A 19,009-nucleotide genomic window follows, 5' to 3' on the forward strand; every position below is an offset into this window, starting at 1 on the left:
TTGGAAAATGTTCAAATGTAAAGGTTGGTCCTGTTTAATTCATTTTAAACGTCTTTGATCCCTGAGTATTTTGGTGTTTTAGTTATTTTGGAAAGAAATGGAAGAATGTTAAATGTTAGGTCTACAAGTAATTTTACTTGTTATTTAAGCTAAAATAGTAGTTTTCATTAATAGTCCTAAAAGTGACGAAACGTAAAATCAACCAAAGAATTAATGGTTCTACACAAGTTTATTTGCATAGATGGATGAACACAGTTCATAAACAGTGAAGTACATTAGTTAGGTTGGAGTGCTCTCAGCTCTCACCTTTTGTATCAAATATCAAACATCCAGTTATTTAATCAGTGCCACTTTGACTCATGCACACAAAACATAATTTTGTCAAGTGTATAGTTTGCGTTTTAGTGATTTTTCAAATTAAATCACGTAAACATTTTGTACACATGATGGATATTGACTAATGACTCAAAATAAAGTTTTTTGTTAAAATGCTTGACCGTTTTAAAAGTATTACAACCAAAATGAAATTCAAATGTGATAAAGTCTCAAACACAAAAATAGTGTTTTGATGAATGTTTTGTTTATTTTTCTGTTACTTTAAAAATAATATTCTAATAATGAAATTATGTTTATGCTAAGCAGCAAAGATAATTATCATGAAAATATTGTTAAAAAAGAATATTCATTCAAATTAGGTTGCAAGATTTTTCATCGAAAGGCTATAGCATGGTAGTTCATGAAACAAATGTCTGATAATAATGTTCAAACCGAAAAATATGTAACACCAGATCAACATTTGAAAACTGGAACAGCCTAAGTATTTATGGTATATACTGTATATAGTATCAAAACAGTTTTAGGGTTATAAATATAGAGTTAAAAGATTAAATTGCTAATACGAGGTGGTGGAAAAGGTAAAATTTATGATGTGGTTGGATAGGAGCTCTTTCAACACCCCATACATGAATAATGCATTATAGCATTTGTACGGGATATAGATTTTATACACAATAAAAATGTTTTATGATGTTATGCTACTTAAAATCAAGATCGTCTTTGACCCAGTGATCCAATTATGTTTCTTTTAACCATTTTCTTTATTCTTTCACAATGTTAATGTAACAGCTGGTATCTATAGACTTATATTAAACTAAATATGTCTCCCTACACTATTCTATACATTATCACTTATACTGTAAACATGTTTACAAGATGATTTATAAATACATAAAAATGTATGTAATATGTCACAATGGTCATAGATTTTGAACAGTCACACCGATCATCATCAGGCCTCTCCCATTGGGTTGAAATAATAAACATTTGGAATCTTGAACATAGCCACTGTAAAATGTTTGTAAATTGGATAAACTATTTTTGAATTTATATTAATATGGTATATTGTATACATTTAACATACTTGCGAGCATGTCGGGAGTAGTCCAAAGAGAAGGAGTCGCTGTAGAGAATGTCCACGTCGAGTTCAAAGCCTCTGAGAGGACTGGCAGCTCCGTCCGAACGTAGAGGCACACTAAATGGAGAAGAATGGAACGCTACCAACATGGCTGGCCCGCTGAAAAACACCATTTGTCAAACTTAATTCGGTCAACTGTTCAGATTATTGAAATAATTAGCTTCATCCTTATGAATAGAGATGTTAATGACACTGGTCCATTTTTTACAAGGGTAAAAAATACAGCCCATTTTGTTACAAATAATATACAACCTAAGGTAGGCTTGGATACCAATTAATAACTTATACCAATTAAGCACTTACTTACAATACTTTATGTGAGTATTTTCTTTAAATCTAGATTTAAACCCTCACAGACTAAAATGCCCAAGTAATAAGTTAGGAAAAAATCGTGTTTCCTCTATAAAATAATACTTAAAAGGATACTTGTGGTATACCTACCGGCTGATGACTGCTGGCAGCCAAGTACCTCCGCAGTATTTGGCAATGACAGGATCGTCTGTGGAAGCTCCGTCGTAGAAGATGAGATGGTCTCGGTCTCCTGTACATTCCGACCAGGCTCTCAACTCTCTCATAATTCCTCCTCCTCCTCCACCCCCACTGGTTGCGGATGTTCCATTGTTGCTTGAGTCACTTGTCACTGTAGAGCGAATTTGCATCTGGACAAAGGTTTTTTATGAACAACACAAATTGAATATAAAAGACACAAAGTAATATTTATTTTATTCATTATGTTAATAGTTTTACATCGTGTAGCACGTTTTAACCATTCAATGCACCTCCCAAACTTCTAAGCTTTTAATCTATGACAACTAATTTAATGCTGATCCATAACTTGTTAGATAAAATATGATAAAACACATTTTAAAACAAAGCACAAACCACCTAGCACAACCACCTAGCACAAACCAAGTCATCATCTTTCAGTTTCAAATCTATATTGCTAACACTGACACTGCCTATGTGGCATAGCCCAAGGAGGCAAGCCTGCAACACACGGCTTTAGATTCAATATTTCACATTGATTTTCATTTCATATATTTTCATTGTAGCTGACAACACATTCGTCCTGCACAATTTGATATACAATCATCAACTTCATTGTTCCCTGGAAGGAATGATAAGGCCCATTTCCATTAATGATTGCATGCAAACATCAAGTAAATGTTCTGTGCTTAACAAATTTTCTCACTTTATGGTGGTTCTGTTGGCGGACGGAGATCATTGCATGTTTGCAGGTAGGAACAGTCTTCTGTCTCATTGTCAGGTAGCATGTGACATTCCGAGGGTACATGCCAGGGTAGTTAGGTGACTGCAGACGACACTTTTTGCGGTAGCATTCATAAAAGTTGCGGCTGCAGTAAGTGCCTGGAAACGTTTGACATTTTAAAATATTATGTTTCTCCGTAAAAAGTTTGTAGACTTGTAATGTTAATTGGATTCTGTATAAGACAGAAGACTTCCTATTTGTACCACATGTAGCTGATTGCATACTCTAATAGAACGTATAGTTGAATCAGAAGATTCAGAAGCTCACAAGTGTGATAGTAAAAATTATATTTCTTCCTTTATTTCTTCCGTTGGTTGAAAAGTAGGTGTATTCGACAGAAATCAGTAATTGGCATCAGAATTCTCTGTTAGTGGTTCAAATCAACCACCTTAATTTTAGATTGACGCCGTACCTCTAAGACATTTTATTAATGAATTGACGATGCTGATAGTGTGTGAAAATTGTAGCCTGGTGAAAATCAATTTATCATCGATTCTGATTGGTTCTAGAACTGGAAAGTTTGTATTAAAATTTAATGTCCTCAAACTGTATATTTACACAATGGATTTTACCTGGAACAACTTCCCCTCGGTCAATGGGTGCCCCAGGGCTTCCAAAGCGCACAACGGCTTCGTCCGCCCCTAGCATCTTGAAGCGTAGCAGAAACTCAAAAGGGGCCGCAGCGTGGTAGACCCTCAATGTTAGAGTGACTGTGGCAGTCTCACTGTAGTAGACGGCGTGACCAGCAGCCGCACCACACCAGGAGCCGCCAGTGTAGGGTCGGCCCAACTCCATCAACTGCATGTGGCCGTCCGGACAACCGTCCAGTGCCGTGGCAGAGAACCGGCCCACGTTGAAGGCGTCGAATATTAGCTGTAATCAAATGTAAGGTGTGAATAAAGTTGAAAGTAGCAAAAAGAAAATTTAATTTTGTTGTGGTCCGACTGACATCAGATCCACGACAGAGATGTCGTGAGTTCGGATCCTGGTACCTATCACAACAAATTATCACTCACCCCTTGCTATGCTAGATACGTTCTAAGGCCTGTAGCCCATATGGACTGGCAAATGAGAGGTTAAAAGAGGCCACCAACCTATTATGAAATTTTCATGGTCATCTTTTAATAGTATTGAGCACATAATATTTTTCCCATAATGAAAACCCACAATTTCATTTTCATTTTTACATTTTCATATTTACTTTGGGTTTTCAGTATAGTATTATAAATTTGTGAGGACTTATTTTGCTTCGGTCAATCAATAGTAGAGACTATTCTGCCGGCACATTGGTTCTCCTTATGGGTATGACCAATAGAGATCGATGGTATGACCAGACCATCTATTATAGTTGGCCTCAGCTGTATAACTGTTACAAACAAACACATCTGCATTATTCTGTCCATTAGAAACATGTCCATTCCAGCACACTGTCATGGATCAATTCAATATTTCCTTTGGAATCAGAGCACTAAGCAGGTAATCAGGTATTTTCATAATACTTTAGTGTACTTTACGTACTTGTGTGTACGTAAAAATATTATAATTAGTACGTTCTATTAACCCTCTTTGCACTAGCTTTATCTACACCACATTGTTTTGAAAACTAAGTAAAACGTGACAAAAATGTTATTACAAATTTTCTGAAATAGAAAAAAATATTAGCCCTATATTTCTTTCCGAGAACCAAAAGTTGTATTTTCCGGTACACTGTCAAGTTTTATGCTCACCGGTCGAAGCCAAGCATGTCAGGATTATTTTCAAGTACGAAGCATAGGACGGTGATAATTGGAGTAAATGCAGGGAAATCGCTTTCGATACAAGATGAACGAAACTTTTCATCACGACACAAAAATCCTATCATACAGAATAATAGACCTCAGTATAACTTAAACGATTATATTTCATAACTAATATTATTTTAATTAAAGCAAAGCAAAATAGGCCTAGGTTATAGAAAACTTCTATAACAACGTAAAAAGTTGAATGTTATGTTTACTGTGTATAGTGAACACGCACTATGAGATTGAAACACAACAAAACTATAGTTCGGCCGCTTAGAAAACGACCTGCGCGCTAATGCTAAACCAATGCTGGAGGAGGTCGCTTTCTAAGCGGCCGAACTATAGCCAACTAGCCTATACCATTGACTATTGGATACTGAAGTCTAAACCTATTTTTATGATCACATTAATTTTGTATTGTTGAGCAGTAAAACAGCTGATTTAAAGTATAAACATAAATGGCAAAGAACTCTAGCAAAGTAGGAGAAATTGGGAGAAATGTAGAACTAAGCGATAGCAAAGTAATGTAAATTTTAGAGCAAAGGAAAACAGTTGATAGGGTTTCCCTTGCTCTAATTAGAGCTGGGAAACATTAATTTCGTTGCTGCTGTAATCGAAATAAGACACATTTTTTACGCAGTAATGAATAGTATATTTCATTACTAGGACCGAAAGTGGCATTTTCCGTCACGCGCTCAAGTTTTTGTGTGAGGCGAAGCCGAACACAGGGAACCCCAATTTCACGTGCGAGGCGAAGCCGAGTATATGAGAGCTATTTTCACGTACGAGGCGAAGCCGAGGACGGGAATGATGGAGCAAGTGCCGGATAATAACTTTCGGTACAAGTTATGAACGATACTTTTCATCACGACGCAAAAATACAAAAACACAGAATAGCAGACCTCAGTAATATTGCAACTATTTTATTTCTCAATTAATTTGATTGAACATCAAAATAAAATAAAATCTTCTAAAAGGAAACTTACGTCTATATTTGATTAATTTTTAAAACATAAAAATATTAAAAAATATTCTAAAGTTAGCCTACGTATATTTCTCAATGAATTTTTTTAAACATCAAAATTAAAGAATAAAACAACGTTTAACAATACACACAGCTGATTCAAATCATTAAATTAAAGCGCGTAGTGAATAAATGGAGAACTAATTGAGAGCGAGGGAAAATCAGCTGTTCGATTTTCCCTCGCCCTAAATTAGAGCTTGGGAAACGACTACTTTCATTGATGTCAGCTGTTATCGAAAATAGTTACTTTTGTTACGGAGTGATGAAAAAACATTTAATAGTCATGTTTTTGAATAAGTGTAATTTTGTTGAAATAAGTGTAATGTTTTCACTTTTTTTATTTGTAGAATATTAGCATGCATTGAGTAAGAAGTCAGAGTGAGTACGTTTGACCTTAGCAACATGTAGGAACGCAATCTCAATGCTTGTTCTCCTAATGGATGTAATTATTGTTCAGTGATTGGAGTGTACAGTCATGATTAGTTGTCTTTTCCAGCATACATCCTACATACATAATACATCCTAAAGATAAAACCGATATTGTAAGAATAAATCATTTTACTTAAATATGAAATCTGATATTTTATGTTCTGCTTTATGTGCTATAAGTGGTATAACTTAATTTAAATAAATTTTTATTCATGTCCAATCAAATTAACTACCGGTAAGTAAATTGTGTAAACAATAAAAAGGTAATGAGTATTAACAGGAAAGTAAGTCAGTTTTAAACAATCAGGAGAGCCAGTAAAAAAATATGTTACTTAGAATATTAACTATTTTATCTTGAATTTATAACAGCTATAAAATGAACGGATATCATGGTTATTTCTGTAAAACATAGGTTACAAAGTTTTGTAATAAGAGTTATAGGTGTTATCATTGCATGAAAAACCCATCGACAAATTGGGATTGAAGCTTATTTAGTTGAAATTCCTGGAACGTAGAACCTGGTTTTCGAAAGCCAATGAAATGATAAGAAATTGTTAAACCAATTTTATGCTGTGCCATTATTTTTAAAGCAAAAATACCATTGTGAAATAGTTTATTGTTTAACTATTGGGTGAAGTGGCACTCGCGTTACACATTATATTTTTCCTACAGTTACTATAAAACATATAAATAATTAGTCTTTCAAACACTAAACAATACGTTTTACGTTAGGTTAAATCCAAACGTTGAACTAAATGGGAAATCACTGCACAAGCTGATCATAGTCGTAGTATCTTTAAGTGTTGCCAACATTTTTCACGTGCATAATAAATGCACGCCGTTTTGTGTTGTTTGGTTGGAATACTGGCGTGCGGCAAAAAAAGTACGGCAAAAAAGAGTGTGGCAAAGGTAAGTAAGTAAATTCAGCAACTAGCAACTTTCTGTACTACAATCAGTTCAAGGAAGCCCGATTGTACAAGGTACAACTAAAACTGATATTAAACGACATAATTCGTAAATTCATTAACATATTCGACCTATTTTTAATAAAAAAAACTTAGTCAAACCTTTTCTTAATTAGCTTTTGGCTGAATTGGCTTAAAAAGGATGAGTATATTAATCTATATAAAGTACTGGCTGGAATTTAAAAACTCTATCGTATCTTTAGAAACAGATAATTTGACACGAATAACCATTTTTACCAAATTTAATTCAATAAAAACACTATAGTCGTTACATTCCAATTTATATTATAAAAACACATGCACACCTCTTAAGGTGGCACGCACCTATTTGGAATATGTGGTAGGTAAGTATTAATACAGGGTGACACAAAGGAACCGGACGTTTTTTAAATAAGTAGTACACAGTAGTTAAAAGGAATAAACTGGTTTTAATACTGTACATAGTGAGGTAAACATTTGCCATTTGTTACAAAACCGTCATTTTTTGGAAATGACGTCATGCATATGGTGGCCATCTACTTATCTACAAATGTTCATTCTGGTCTGAAAATCATTTGAATCTCGGGTCAGGAGGTTCAATGCCATTGATATCTTCTGTGATTGCAAACTTCAAATCCTCTAGAGTGCGTGGTTTGTGAGCATGAACACGCACCTTAAGAAACCCCCAAAGGATATAATCACTAGTGGACAAGCCGGGTGATCTTTGCGGCTACGGCATGTCACCAAAGCGAGAAATCACCTTGTTAGGAAACATTCATTCAATATTGCTCTCACTCTGGCGATGTTTTCGGGTGTTCTCGAAGTTCTAACAAGGCCTGGTGGTTTCTTTCTTGTTATATCCCAGTTGTTCGGAACCCTGAAACCCATCTTAATAGCGTATTTCGGCTTGGAACCGTTCCATGGCGTGCAATATTAAAATGTCGACTAAATTCCCGCTGGATTTGACGACGGATTCACCATTTCGGACCAAAGTATCGTATGCGAAAACGAGATGGTCTAGGGTCCACTGAGCCATTTCAACAAAAATGGCAAGCCTCACTGAAGGTAATGACATAACTTAAATCTTCCTACCACGTGCACCAACAATGGAACAGCTGTTTAAAAAACGTCCGGTTCCTTTGTGTCACCCTGTATATACTGATTTTGAAGAAAAGGCGAACCATTATTATATATCTTCATAAAAAAATAATGAAAAATTACTTTTTAATTAGCTATTTTTGCAAATTTTTATACTTTTGAGAAGAAATAGATTGAGCATAACGTAATTTTTATGTTGGTGATTACATTGAGATTTTTATTAGAAGTCCGATTTTATTTATTTTGTTTTATTTATTTTAAATCCATTTGGAATCATGAATAACAGGTATCAGTGGTAAAAATAATCTTTATTGATTAATGCTTGTTTACTAAACCAGTCGCTATTGTTCATGACAGATAAAGCAGACATTTATGTGATGTAATTAATTAACTGAGAGAACATACCACTCCTTTGCAGAACGCTAATATATTGGAATACATGTGTTCAGCTATGATCATACTATACATGAATGACTACTTTGTGACTTGAGTAATTGGTAATTAATATGTATTGAAGCCCTTTGAAACACTTTGTCCAATTATGTTTAAATAACAGTTTAACTGTATAATCTCATGTACAATCAGATTTTTAATAGCCATTTATTATTGGGGTAAGATTTTTGGAAACTATTTTAGAAAACTGAAATTTAATACTATAACTATTTTATTGCAACAACACGATTGAAAAATGATATAGAGATGATAAGAATACAGAATTTAAATAAATGAATAAATTCATAAGAATAAAAGTGTGATAAATTTGAAAGTTTTAAATTCTTAGAATAGGGAAAAATAGTTTCTGTATTTCGTTAATAAATGATTCTGCAAATAACATTACATGATGTATCAGACAGGAGAAAGAAAAATTAGCGCACAAACGAGGAATGGATTTTTAAGCTTAAAATTTATAGTTTAAACTTGGTGTATGGAAGGCTGTTTTATTGCATCGTGGTAATAAATTAACACAAACGTATTTCGTAAACTTCCTGAATATTACATTGTGAATTATAAGCGTTGGCTGAGGAAATTTAAATGTAGATTCAGTTTTTCCGAAAACCAGGATATGTAAGTAAATTTTGAATCTCGAAATTTGGTGTCTATCACTATACTGAAGAAACTCTAATTTTTAAAACAGCAATAATAACCTCTGTGAAAATCTTAAAACAAATAAATTTTAATGGTCTATTGTTAGACTTTTACACTGGAATTCATGCAATAAATCTGGTCCATGTGGTATAATTGTTAGACGAGAATATTAGAATGATAAAAATAAAATATTAAGTCATATTGATTTTTAGTAGCCTAAATATGACAAGTATGATATTTCGTAAGCAATTTATATTATCTAGTAGCTCGAGGTTAAACGTTCTTCCAAGTCATTTTATTGGAAACACCAGTCCCAAGAGAAAGCCGAAAGATCTTTTACTCGATTCGTAATGTTACTCTTTTATTTTTACATTCACCATTATATTTTGTAGAAGCATTTAAATACATAACTATCTCTCTACAAACATACTAAAACTATTTTCTCCATACAACATTGTTACACATCAGAAAGATAATTTCTCATTAAAAAAGATTCTCTTTATATTATTCAAATATATTTTTTACTTCAATAATGATTATGATTATCACTCATAAGGTAATAGTAGTTTACGCAACGATTGCGTAAAGACTATTAACGCGAGTTGCGTACACTACTTTACCTATGACCGTTTTTTAATTACTATAAATCTGGATTTAATTACTAACAATCACTACTGATAACTTTTTAGAGAGGTTATGTTTTCGTGTATTGTCATTGCCACTGAAAGTGATGCAACGACTTGTTGTATAATCGGCTGAGTTCCTGTAATTACGTGTTGTAACTTCGTTAAATATTACATTGCTAGCAGCATTCTTACCATAAATAATATTGTATCAGGTACAATTCGGCAAATATTTCATTTATTTTTGGACTTCCACCAACTTAATTAAGAATACGCGAGTATCAACATGAACAAGTCGGATTAACAATTAAATTGGTCAACTGATCAGCTGATCAGCTGATTAGTTGACGTTCGAAGCATTACAATTTTAATTCTTTTCTCTCAATACTTGAACCTCATTGGTCCGTTACCTGTGTGGATATGAGAAAAACTATGCTGATATGAAATGAAACTATGCTGATATGAAAGTAAACAGCTGTAAAGTGAAACTTTTCAATTCTAAGAACTGGACTGAAATGGCTACTTTAAAAAACGGTCGTAGGTAAAAATATTATTATGATAGTTAATTTATATGGGGGTTGTTACAGGTTTAGTTCTAAGCGTTATTGAGAACGTCCAAAATATACAGTAATACCTGAATTAAACGTACTAATAGCATAGACAAATAGCATAAATGCTAATAGTTTATCAATGGCACTTGCTTATATTAAAATAGTGTCATTCAAGAATTGGGAAGAAAACCACGAATTTGAACGGATGGTTTTTTCGACCTCTGAATACATGAACACGATAAAGTAAATAGGTTCCAGGTGCCTAAGTGAAGAAGTCATTTTCTTATTACCAAGAGACTACGGCAATAGTTAATTCCCTGTATGGGAAACTCGCCAAAATAAACTGCAGAAGGTCAACCACGTATTGTTGTAGGCCTGCCTTTTTGAAGATAGCTGTCTTCTGTTACATGGTTTCCTGAATTAGAGTACACTTCAATCTTTTTCTTACAGAACAAGCGATAACAATAAAACAGACAGTTAGAAAATCTTAGGAAAAAATCCGTTATAGACTACATAAAAGAGATTAGTGGTTTGTAATTTGCATTGGTAAGTATTATGTATGTACTTTTATGAACAAAATAAACAATTAGTAATATGCACACTAAGTACTTGTTTTAGAATAAAAGCTACGAAAAGTTAGCGTTGGTTGTACCACTAGAAAGGCTATTGTGATGAAAATAAAACTCAACATTTTAAACTTTTGAAGTTTGTGAGTATTGAACTAAAGTGCAGTTACAAAGTCAACGCGGTAGTAACTGACTCCCTTCTGGTCTGAGTCCCACTTTAAACATTTCTTCGCTTTTTCTCTGCTTTAGAACTGAACCTGCCTTCTTCCTTATTAAACGTACACAAAATATTTGGTTTCACGATATAATTTAATCCTTTCCCAATAAAAAAATTAAACATAATAAAAAACATGTTGAAAATACAAATAAAATCCAATTCGAAACTAAAACTCAAAATTTTTACTGAGCCATCAAATAATATATCAAAGTTGATTCGAGATAAATTGTCTCATCCTAATTTTTTTAACAAGGTTTAATAGCAGCCTAAAAATAAAGCAAACTATGGCATTTAAGTCATTAAATTTGTATTTTTCCTTAAAATGAAATATCTTTGGTGGTTTAATTTACTTTTCTTCTTTTGGCAGATTAATAATATTTTACCATTATCATATATTGTGTTGATTTTATAATAATTAAAAATATATATATGTTAAAAGAAAAAAAAGATAACAAAAATTGAAAATAAAGATATTGAAAAAAATAATTTGAATGTATTTAAAGTTGTATTCATATATTTATTACTAAAGCCTAATCAAACAAAAACCATTCCCCATTTAATACCATCATAACGTATCAATTGTCAATAATGTATTACCAGGTCATTTGTTGGGGTTAAAAGTGAAAATGTGTAGGTACTGTAGAGGGGAATGAAACGAATCTTTACTATAAATAAATAACTTATACTATTTTGTTTAGTCCTAAAAAATATCAAAAAGCTTAATCTGTAAAAAAACAAGCCGTTTAAGCCTAAATCCAGCTTTTAAATAATAATATTCTTTGAAAACAAGTAATATATTTTTGCGTTAAAATATTATGTTCCCAACGTAGCGAAGATGAACGAAATCTTTTGAAGATGCATACATCATCATTTATCATAAAACTTAGACATGTTTTGCAGACAGAAATAGATACTAGAGACAAGTACTTTATATATTTTTTGAGTTTTGCTTACCTAAATACTTTGAATAAAATATAACTCAATGGATAAATGCAATATTTATCAAGATTTATATTTTAATGTAAATTAATTCCTTTGTAATAGTTTCTTTCATAATATTTTGAACATTGTTGTCCACAATGGCAGGTAAAGCAAGTTTAAAATTAATAAACATTTACATATTTTGTCCTTTTCACACTGATTTTCTATCGCAAATCGCCGGTTCCAATCTTTAATCAAAAATGTTAAACCGTTTACTTTTTTCGCAATGCAGGAATAAATCTTTGTATTAATCAAGAATGGAATTTATGTGTTTCTTTATTGAATTTATTTATTTAATGACTTGTAATAGCATTTTACAATAACAGAAATACTTTACAAATGAAATATTTCCTACATAGGATGTTGTGTTATTTAAACATGAAGTCAAACAGACAGGATTGCAACTCAGTGTCGGCGATTTACTCTGGATATTTTCATTTTCATCGAATCCTCTTTCATGAAAATCCATGTTAAGGGCTTCCCACTTAAAACTCTTATGTACTGAAATGAAATATTAAAATGATTAAAGTATTCACGTTTTGTAGATCTATCCTCAGCTGTTTTGTACATATCACAGCATGTATCACCATAGATAAAACATGTTGCTTAGTCTATGGTATCACCTATCAAAATTAGTTATAATTTATCTCTAATACGTAACAGTAAAAACTACTTTAATCGATTATTATTTGCGACAATGACATCCAATATTGAAAAGTCAACACTGATATATTCACATGTGTGGACAAGGTTATACTAAACTGCTATTGTAAAGGAAACGGTGTAGAACATTTCCCCTCCCGGACTAAAAAAAGGTGTCATTATCCGTAGTCAGGGACTGCTATTTCATCAAGCGTTAAGGCATTGTTAACATTGTTGATAGTTGGGGGTGAAAATGGAGGTGCTATTAACACCATCTCGCCATTTCAAGTTTTACATTGACGCTGTAGCTTGTAAATCCGTCTAAAGAAGAAAAAGTGTGTAATAAATAGTATAGTTGTTTATATTTTGATGATAAGATACAGTGAGGTTGGTGAGTCTTTTGTACAGTGTTTTGTCAATTCCCACATTTTTTTAGTCTGCAGATTTTCTTGGTTTTGTATCATTGGTGTTTCTTGCTTTTATAGCTACCACGAACCCTACACAAGAGAATTTGACAGAAGGTGACTTAAAACTAGAACTGATACAGTCACATTCCATATCACAGGGATCATGCAGCTAAAACGTAGCTTTGTTTTTGATATAAAAATTTAGGATAAAAGCCTCTCACTAACAAAATCCCACGTTTCCAGAATGACAATGGACAACATTACTGAGGTTCGGTTTTGATCTAAATTGTTACTTTCAACTTGATTTAATATTGAGACTTTATCAAGTCTTAAAGTAATGAGATCAGGAATTTGATCCGATTCCATTCAAAGTAGTACAAAAAATAACTAATCATACAATTTTAACAAAAATTGTACGACATTTGGTAGTAGATATCATGTTTTTAAATAATTCTAAAAAATCCTTGTTAGTAATAAAAAATTATGTAATTCGACTTAAAACTGTGGGCAATGATAGCATGTAGTTGTAACTCTTACTTTGGAATAACCAAAAGAGTTTTAAACACAAAGAGAACGGAGGATAAATCTTACAGTCGAATAAAATATGAAATCAATCATTTGAAAATTTGAATACTCGACAGGAAGACGTCTTCAGGCTGTATACGCATTTCCATATTTCACGATTTCCTCTTTCCTATCAGACCATCCTCTTCATCTAAACCCTTCCCTTATTTAAACTCTTTCTTTAAAGATTCAACTAACTTAGTGTTACTGAAATCATAGAAATCCTCGAAATACCTTAAATTATAAAGAATATTGAATATTAAAATAAGAGATATGTATAAAACAAAGTAGTATATATATTTTTAGACAGGCATTGATGTAAGTACTTCTTGGTAAATTATCCAAACAAATGCATGTACACTTTTAATAAATGTAAATGAAAATGTTTCATTACCTTTTAATCCCACCAGCAACACGATTTGACATTATTAGGTATATCATTAGCCTGAAGATCGAGTAAACAACATTGTAAGTTATAAAATACATATTTGAAAACATGTTCTATAATAGTCTTAAACTATTAAAAATAATTTAACACATTTAAACTTTGTGTTCACCCATTAAGCATGTCAAATACTGTATTCCAGAGAAAATTTAATGTACCCCCCTTGATTAAATGTGAATTTAGCCTCAGTGAACATTTCGAATGAATATGTGTATGCATCTGTTTAGTTCTGTGCTTTCATTCGATTGTTATGCTATTGACACACGAATTGTTGTCAGCCGTTTGAAATATGGTTTCAAATAAACACCAGAAAATACTTTTAAACGAACTCCCTAACTTTATAAACAATATTCATTACGTTACAAAAATAAACTAGTTGATCTTCCTTTAAATAAAATTACTATCAAAGTTGAATCACTATCAAAGTTAATATTTTCATAGATATAAGCATATTAGTAAAAAAATCTATCATCATATCTCTCACATGGGAAAGAATATATCCAATCTAAGTTAACTTTGACACAAATGGAACGTATGACGAGGTGGGGATTTAGGGGTGTCAGGAGGGAAATCGCAATCATGCTATGTACTTGCACTTAGTACCTGGGTATTGCATAGTATTCATTATTCAGCTGCTGCCATTGACTCATTGTCAAGACCCTGAGTGCAGCCCCAACACTCGGTTAAAGTTGTGTTTTTACCACATGTAAGATGAAATAAATAAATTTGCCAAATTGTTTACAATACTCATAAACAAGCAAACTGCAACAATTTCCTTTTTCTCCATAAGAATAACATGTTTATTTTAGATGTATAGTTTTATGGAATGTTTTACGTATCGTTTATTCGCAAAAAAATACTTAAATATACTTTAACTCTACATGATGGATAAATAATTTTTGAAAAATCTTAAGCCCCTTTAACTCATTCCAGGTTATGCCACCCTAACGCTTTATATACATTTTAACGAATAGTGTCTTTCCTCAGGTTACGTCAAAATGAAAAATTAAGACTAGTTAGATGTAGTTGGATGTTTGTCTGTTTGTTCTTATATCCTCTACTATGGGCTTTCTTCCTTATTCTTTCTTGCTCCTCTCTATGGGTCTTCAGCTTTGACGTATACACATTTCAAGAAAATATAATTAGCAAATTCCTTAAAGGGAAATTCACAAAAGGCTGCTTTACGAGATTGACTTTAAAGCAAATCAAAATGAATCTCAACGAAATTTGACATTGTAAGTATACAAATAACGTTTTAAATATACGACACAGTTGTATTGTAGCAAAGCACTTTTCGGAGGAAAATGCAAGAAGTTCAAAGGAAACAGCAAAAGCGATTGTAGAAGGGTTGTATTGAGGGCAATCACTTTAAGTACTTGCTTTTAAACGGGCCAATGCTTTACTGTCGAGGGTTTAGCAAAATGCTGTACATGTATAGGATGAATAGAATGGTAAAATATCAATACAGAAAAATTCTCAATATAATCAACATTTTAATCCATTTGTTAAGTATAATCCGTTACTTACAAGATTCTAAAATTTTAATTCATGATAACCATAGGCCATAGACCATAGGTCCAAACCTATGGATCTTATAGGGGATTAATAACACATAATTTTAGTTTTTTTCTCATTAAAAGAGATTGATGGCTTCTGGCTTCTTTAACCTTTGATCAGGCTTGGGTGTCGAATATGCCAAAGAAACAAGGGGCGGGCCGGTACAGTAAAAAATTAAACATACTGATTTGAAATGACGACACCGGTAATTTAATTTAACCCACAACTATACCACTGTGGTTTTGACGTCTGTCGCACTACCCAAGATAAATCATTGAACATTCAGGAACATGCTCAGCAACGAACAACGGAGAGAAAAATTGGTGAAAAATCAACAAGATGGTAAAGCCAGTGCATAACGGATACTCGGAGACAAGAAGTAAAACAACAATAATTAATTGAATTTCAAAATTGTTCTAATGGATTTTGTTAGTATGCATTGATGTGGTAGGTTTTAAGAGCATATGGGGAGTAAATAGTTGGGAGAAGAATGAAATGGAGCATCAACAAACCATCAACACTTTCTACTCTCGTTTTAAAAAGCTGTAAAATAAAAGTGACTAGAATATTTCATACAAAAAAAAATAATTAGTAACTATCACATTTTCTTGAGAAAATTTTACATATACCCCCAGGGAGGAGCGTGAAGAATGAGGAAGAAATAACGTGTAAGGATATAAGAACAAACAGACAGACATCTGAAGTGAGAACAGAAAAACAGGAAACGAAGATGGGAAAGATAGAATAAAATACGAAAGCTGTGTCAACAGGATACAGACAGATCATCGACACAGTCCCACTGGTATATAGCTGAGTGGTAAACGAAGGGCCTTATTTTTTATCTAAGTGTTGATAATGTATAACTATAACTATGTGTAAGTGTTGATAATGTATCTAACTTTTGCCTGTTTAAATAAATAATATTTCATTTCATTTCATAATGTGTGACGTTATATCACCTAATCCCTCGTGTGATGTCAAATGTCGTTACGGTTTTAATAAAGAAATAAACACGAAAAAATATTACTGACGAAACTCTAAGGCGAATAGGTTAGACATTTAGGGTGTAGCTTGAAGATCAGATTTTCATAGTTACCTAATTTGTAATAAAAGAATACGCAATAATTGAAATAAGCTGTTCACCACACTATACCCTATTACTGTACCACTATTCACCTCAATAATAATACACACTAATAGTCAACACAACTACAACTAGGTTATCTGGAGAAAAAATTTGAGGAATCAGCAAAAATTATAATAAATAGTTGCTAGGCAGCGGTGACATTAAAAAAATTCTATTGATACTGATTGTTTATTTAATATGCATTAATGTTTTAAGAAAGTAAGCGGGCAGCTGATTTTCGGACCTAGGGATGTAAAGACCTGCTCGGTCCCCAATGACGATGACAACTGGCATAGACAGCAATACGTCGATTTCGGCCTCGAATAAACGTTTGTAAAACGGCTAAAAGCATCGTAGTGTGGTGAAAAAGACAACTTAGCACATAAAACGACGCTAAAGAAGGTAGTAACTAAAAATGCCGAAACCTATAGTAGAATATGTCATATGGAACCTACCTGGACCAGTTCCCCATGATTGTGTCCGTTGGCAGTGAATGTAAGATGACACAGGAAGGGTAGTCGACCCTCCTGAGGTTTGTGTAGATGCAGCTGGTAAGTCTTGCCTACATCGCCGTAGTAGGTTCTATTACACACTGTAACACAACCAACACATAAATTACACAGTGAATATATGATGAAATAAAATGGCATTTTTCAAAGACAGCCTTGATACATGTTTTAGTAAAGTAGTCTTGAAGGTGTGTCTTGTAGGTTATTTGCGTTATCAAGGTTCCAAGCTATCACCGTTTTAAGGTATGATTCGAACCAACGGGTTTTTTACGTAATCAAAAGATATTGGTCATATGCGGGTTTTAGATCCGTAAGTTCAAAAAAGCATTCCAAATCTCTAATTAGTTGACAAGTCATTCTGTTAAGTATTAATATAAAACAATTGAATTTTCTACATAAATTAAATAGTCAAGCTCTTCTTGAAAATGTCATCCAAAGTTCAAAAGAGAAAATAATTAATTTGATTATACAGTTTCTAAATTAGAGATAAAACTCCCAAGTAATTTGCATGATTTTAATTAAAGTAAGTCTTTAGGCTGTTTTCCTTTTGCAAAAACGTTTTGTAAAGAGAGAATATAACAAGTGTTTCAAAGGAAATCCCCAATTCGATGATGTAATTAAGCTTTATTTTGAGTTTAAATGCTATAACCTCAAACCAGTTTTTTTAATCTTTCACAATTCCGTGAAATATGTGTATTTTACATTTTTGGCATTTTCGAATGAAAAAAATGAATAAAACTATGCCTGAAAATATGAGTTAGTTTTTTATTACTAAAATGTAGTGTTATCGTCACATTTTCCTAAAAATCGTCCATTAATTTAAGTTTTATTTCATGTTTGATATTTTCGATCGTTCTAGTTAGTTTGAAAATAAAGTTTTAGTTTTACACTAATGGCTATCATTTTTCTGGTATTTTATCATCAGTATTATCATTTGGTATATATATTTTAGAAATAGAGTTTTGGGTTGACAATAAAGAACGTCACTTTATCGCTGCTAATTTCTCTGCGAATATAACATTGCAATCTATTCAAGTGTCTTGCTTTTACAAAGGAGGAGGTGTAATGCAGAATATGTGTATAAGAAAATGAAGAATACATAACACGAGTTAAATTAGAAACTAAAAATCTCTCCATTAATTAGTAGTTAGATAATTGACAACAATAAATATGAAAATTTTAGCAATAAAGTATATAATCTGATGTCGATTAAACTGTTAATTGCTACTCTAAAATCAGCCCTCTCGTCGATCACAGCCTGTTCTAATTACAGGGAAAACTAACACTCAGTTTGCTTGAAGGACAAACTTCAACTCAACAATGTATTTCTAAAACCAAATAATTTAAACTACCTTACAAAAGTAATTTGCTATATAAGTTGCATAACTATTTTCGAGTTATTTTTTTCGTTAGGTTGATTAATTTACAACTTTTTATACATACTATGGATTCTTTTCCACCTAATTCTCAAGTTTTTATTGTTTTAATAACAGCTTGTTTGTCAAACAAACATGCTTTAAAAAATAAAACCATTTTTAAAATTTATTATTTTTAATTATACCTTTCCAAGTTGTAAAAACTGTAACAAATTTTTTGAATTTAAATTATTTAACATAAGATTTACAGTGCGCTACAGTACATCAAGTTATTTTATGGCTGCAAGCATCCATTAATACTATCTTGGCAACAGTTATGCTTCAGGAACCCCAAACTTT

General features: G+C 32.4%; 1 protein-coding gene across 1 annotated transcript in view; it reads right to left on the reverse strand.

Annotated features, from left to right (window-relative positions):
- The window catches only part of LOC129003910 (uncharacterized), a 50,380-nt gene that overhangs the window by 15,664 nt on the left and 15,707 nt on the right, over positions 1–19,009 (reverse strand). The window contains exons 2-6 of the mRNA XM_054432249.1: positions 17,241–17,377; positions 3,317–3,617; positions 2,667–2,842; positions 1,916–2,133; positions 1,421–1,573 (exon numbers count right to left, since the gene is read on the reverse strand). Of these exons, the coding sequence (XP_054288224.1) occupies positions 1,421–1,573; positions 1,916–2,133; positions 2,667–2,842; positions 3,317–3,617; positions 17,241–17,377 (985 nt within the window). The remainder of the gene's footprint in view (positions 1–1,420; positions 1,574–1,915; positions 2,134–2,666; positions 2,843–3,316; positions 3,618–17,240; positions 17,378–19,009) is intronic.

Source organism: Macrosteles quadrilineatus, unplaced genomic scaffold (assembly GCF_028750875.1).
Source record: "Macrosteles quadrilineatus isolate MER2022 unplaced genomic scaffold, UCM_ALF_1.0 Scaffold_9__3_contigs__length_116548681, whole genome shotgun sequence".
NCBI lineage: Eukaryota > Metazoa > Arthropoda > Insecta > Hemiptera > Cicadellidae > Macrosteles > Macrosteles quadrilineatus.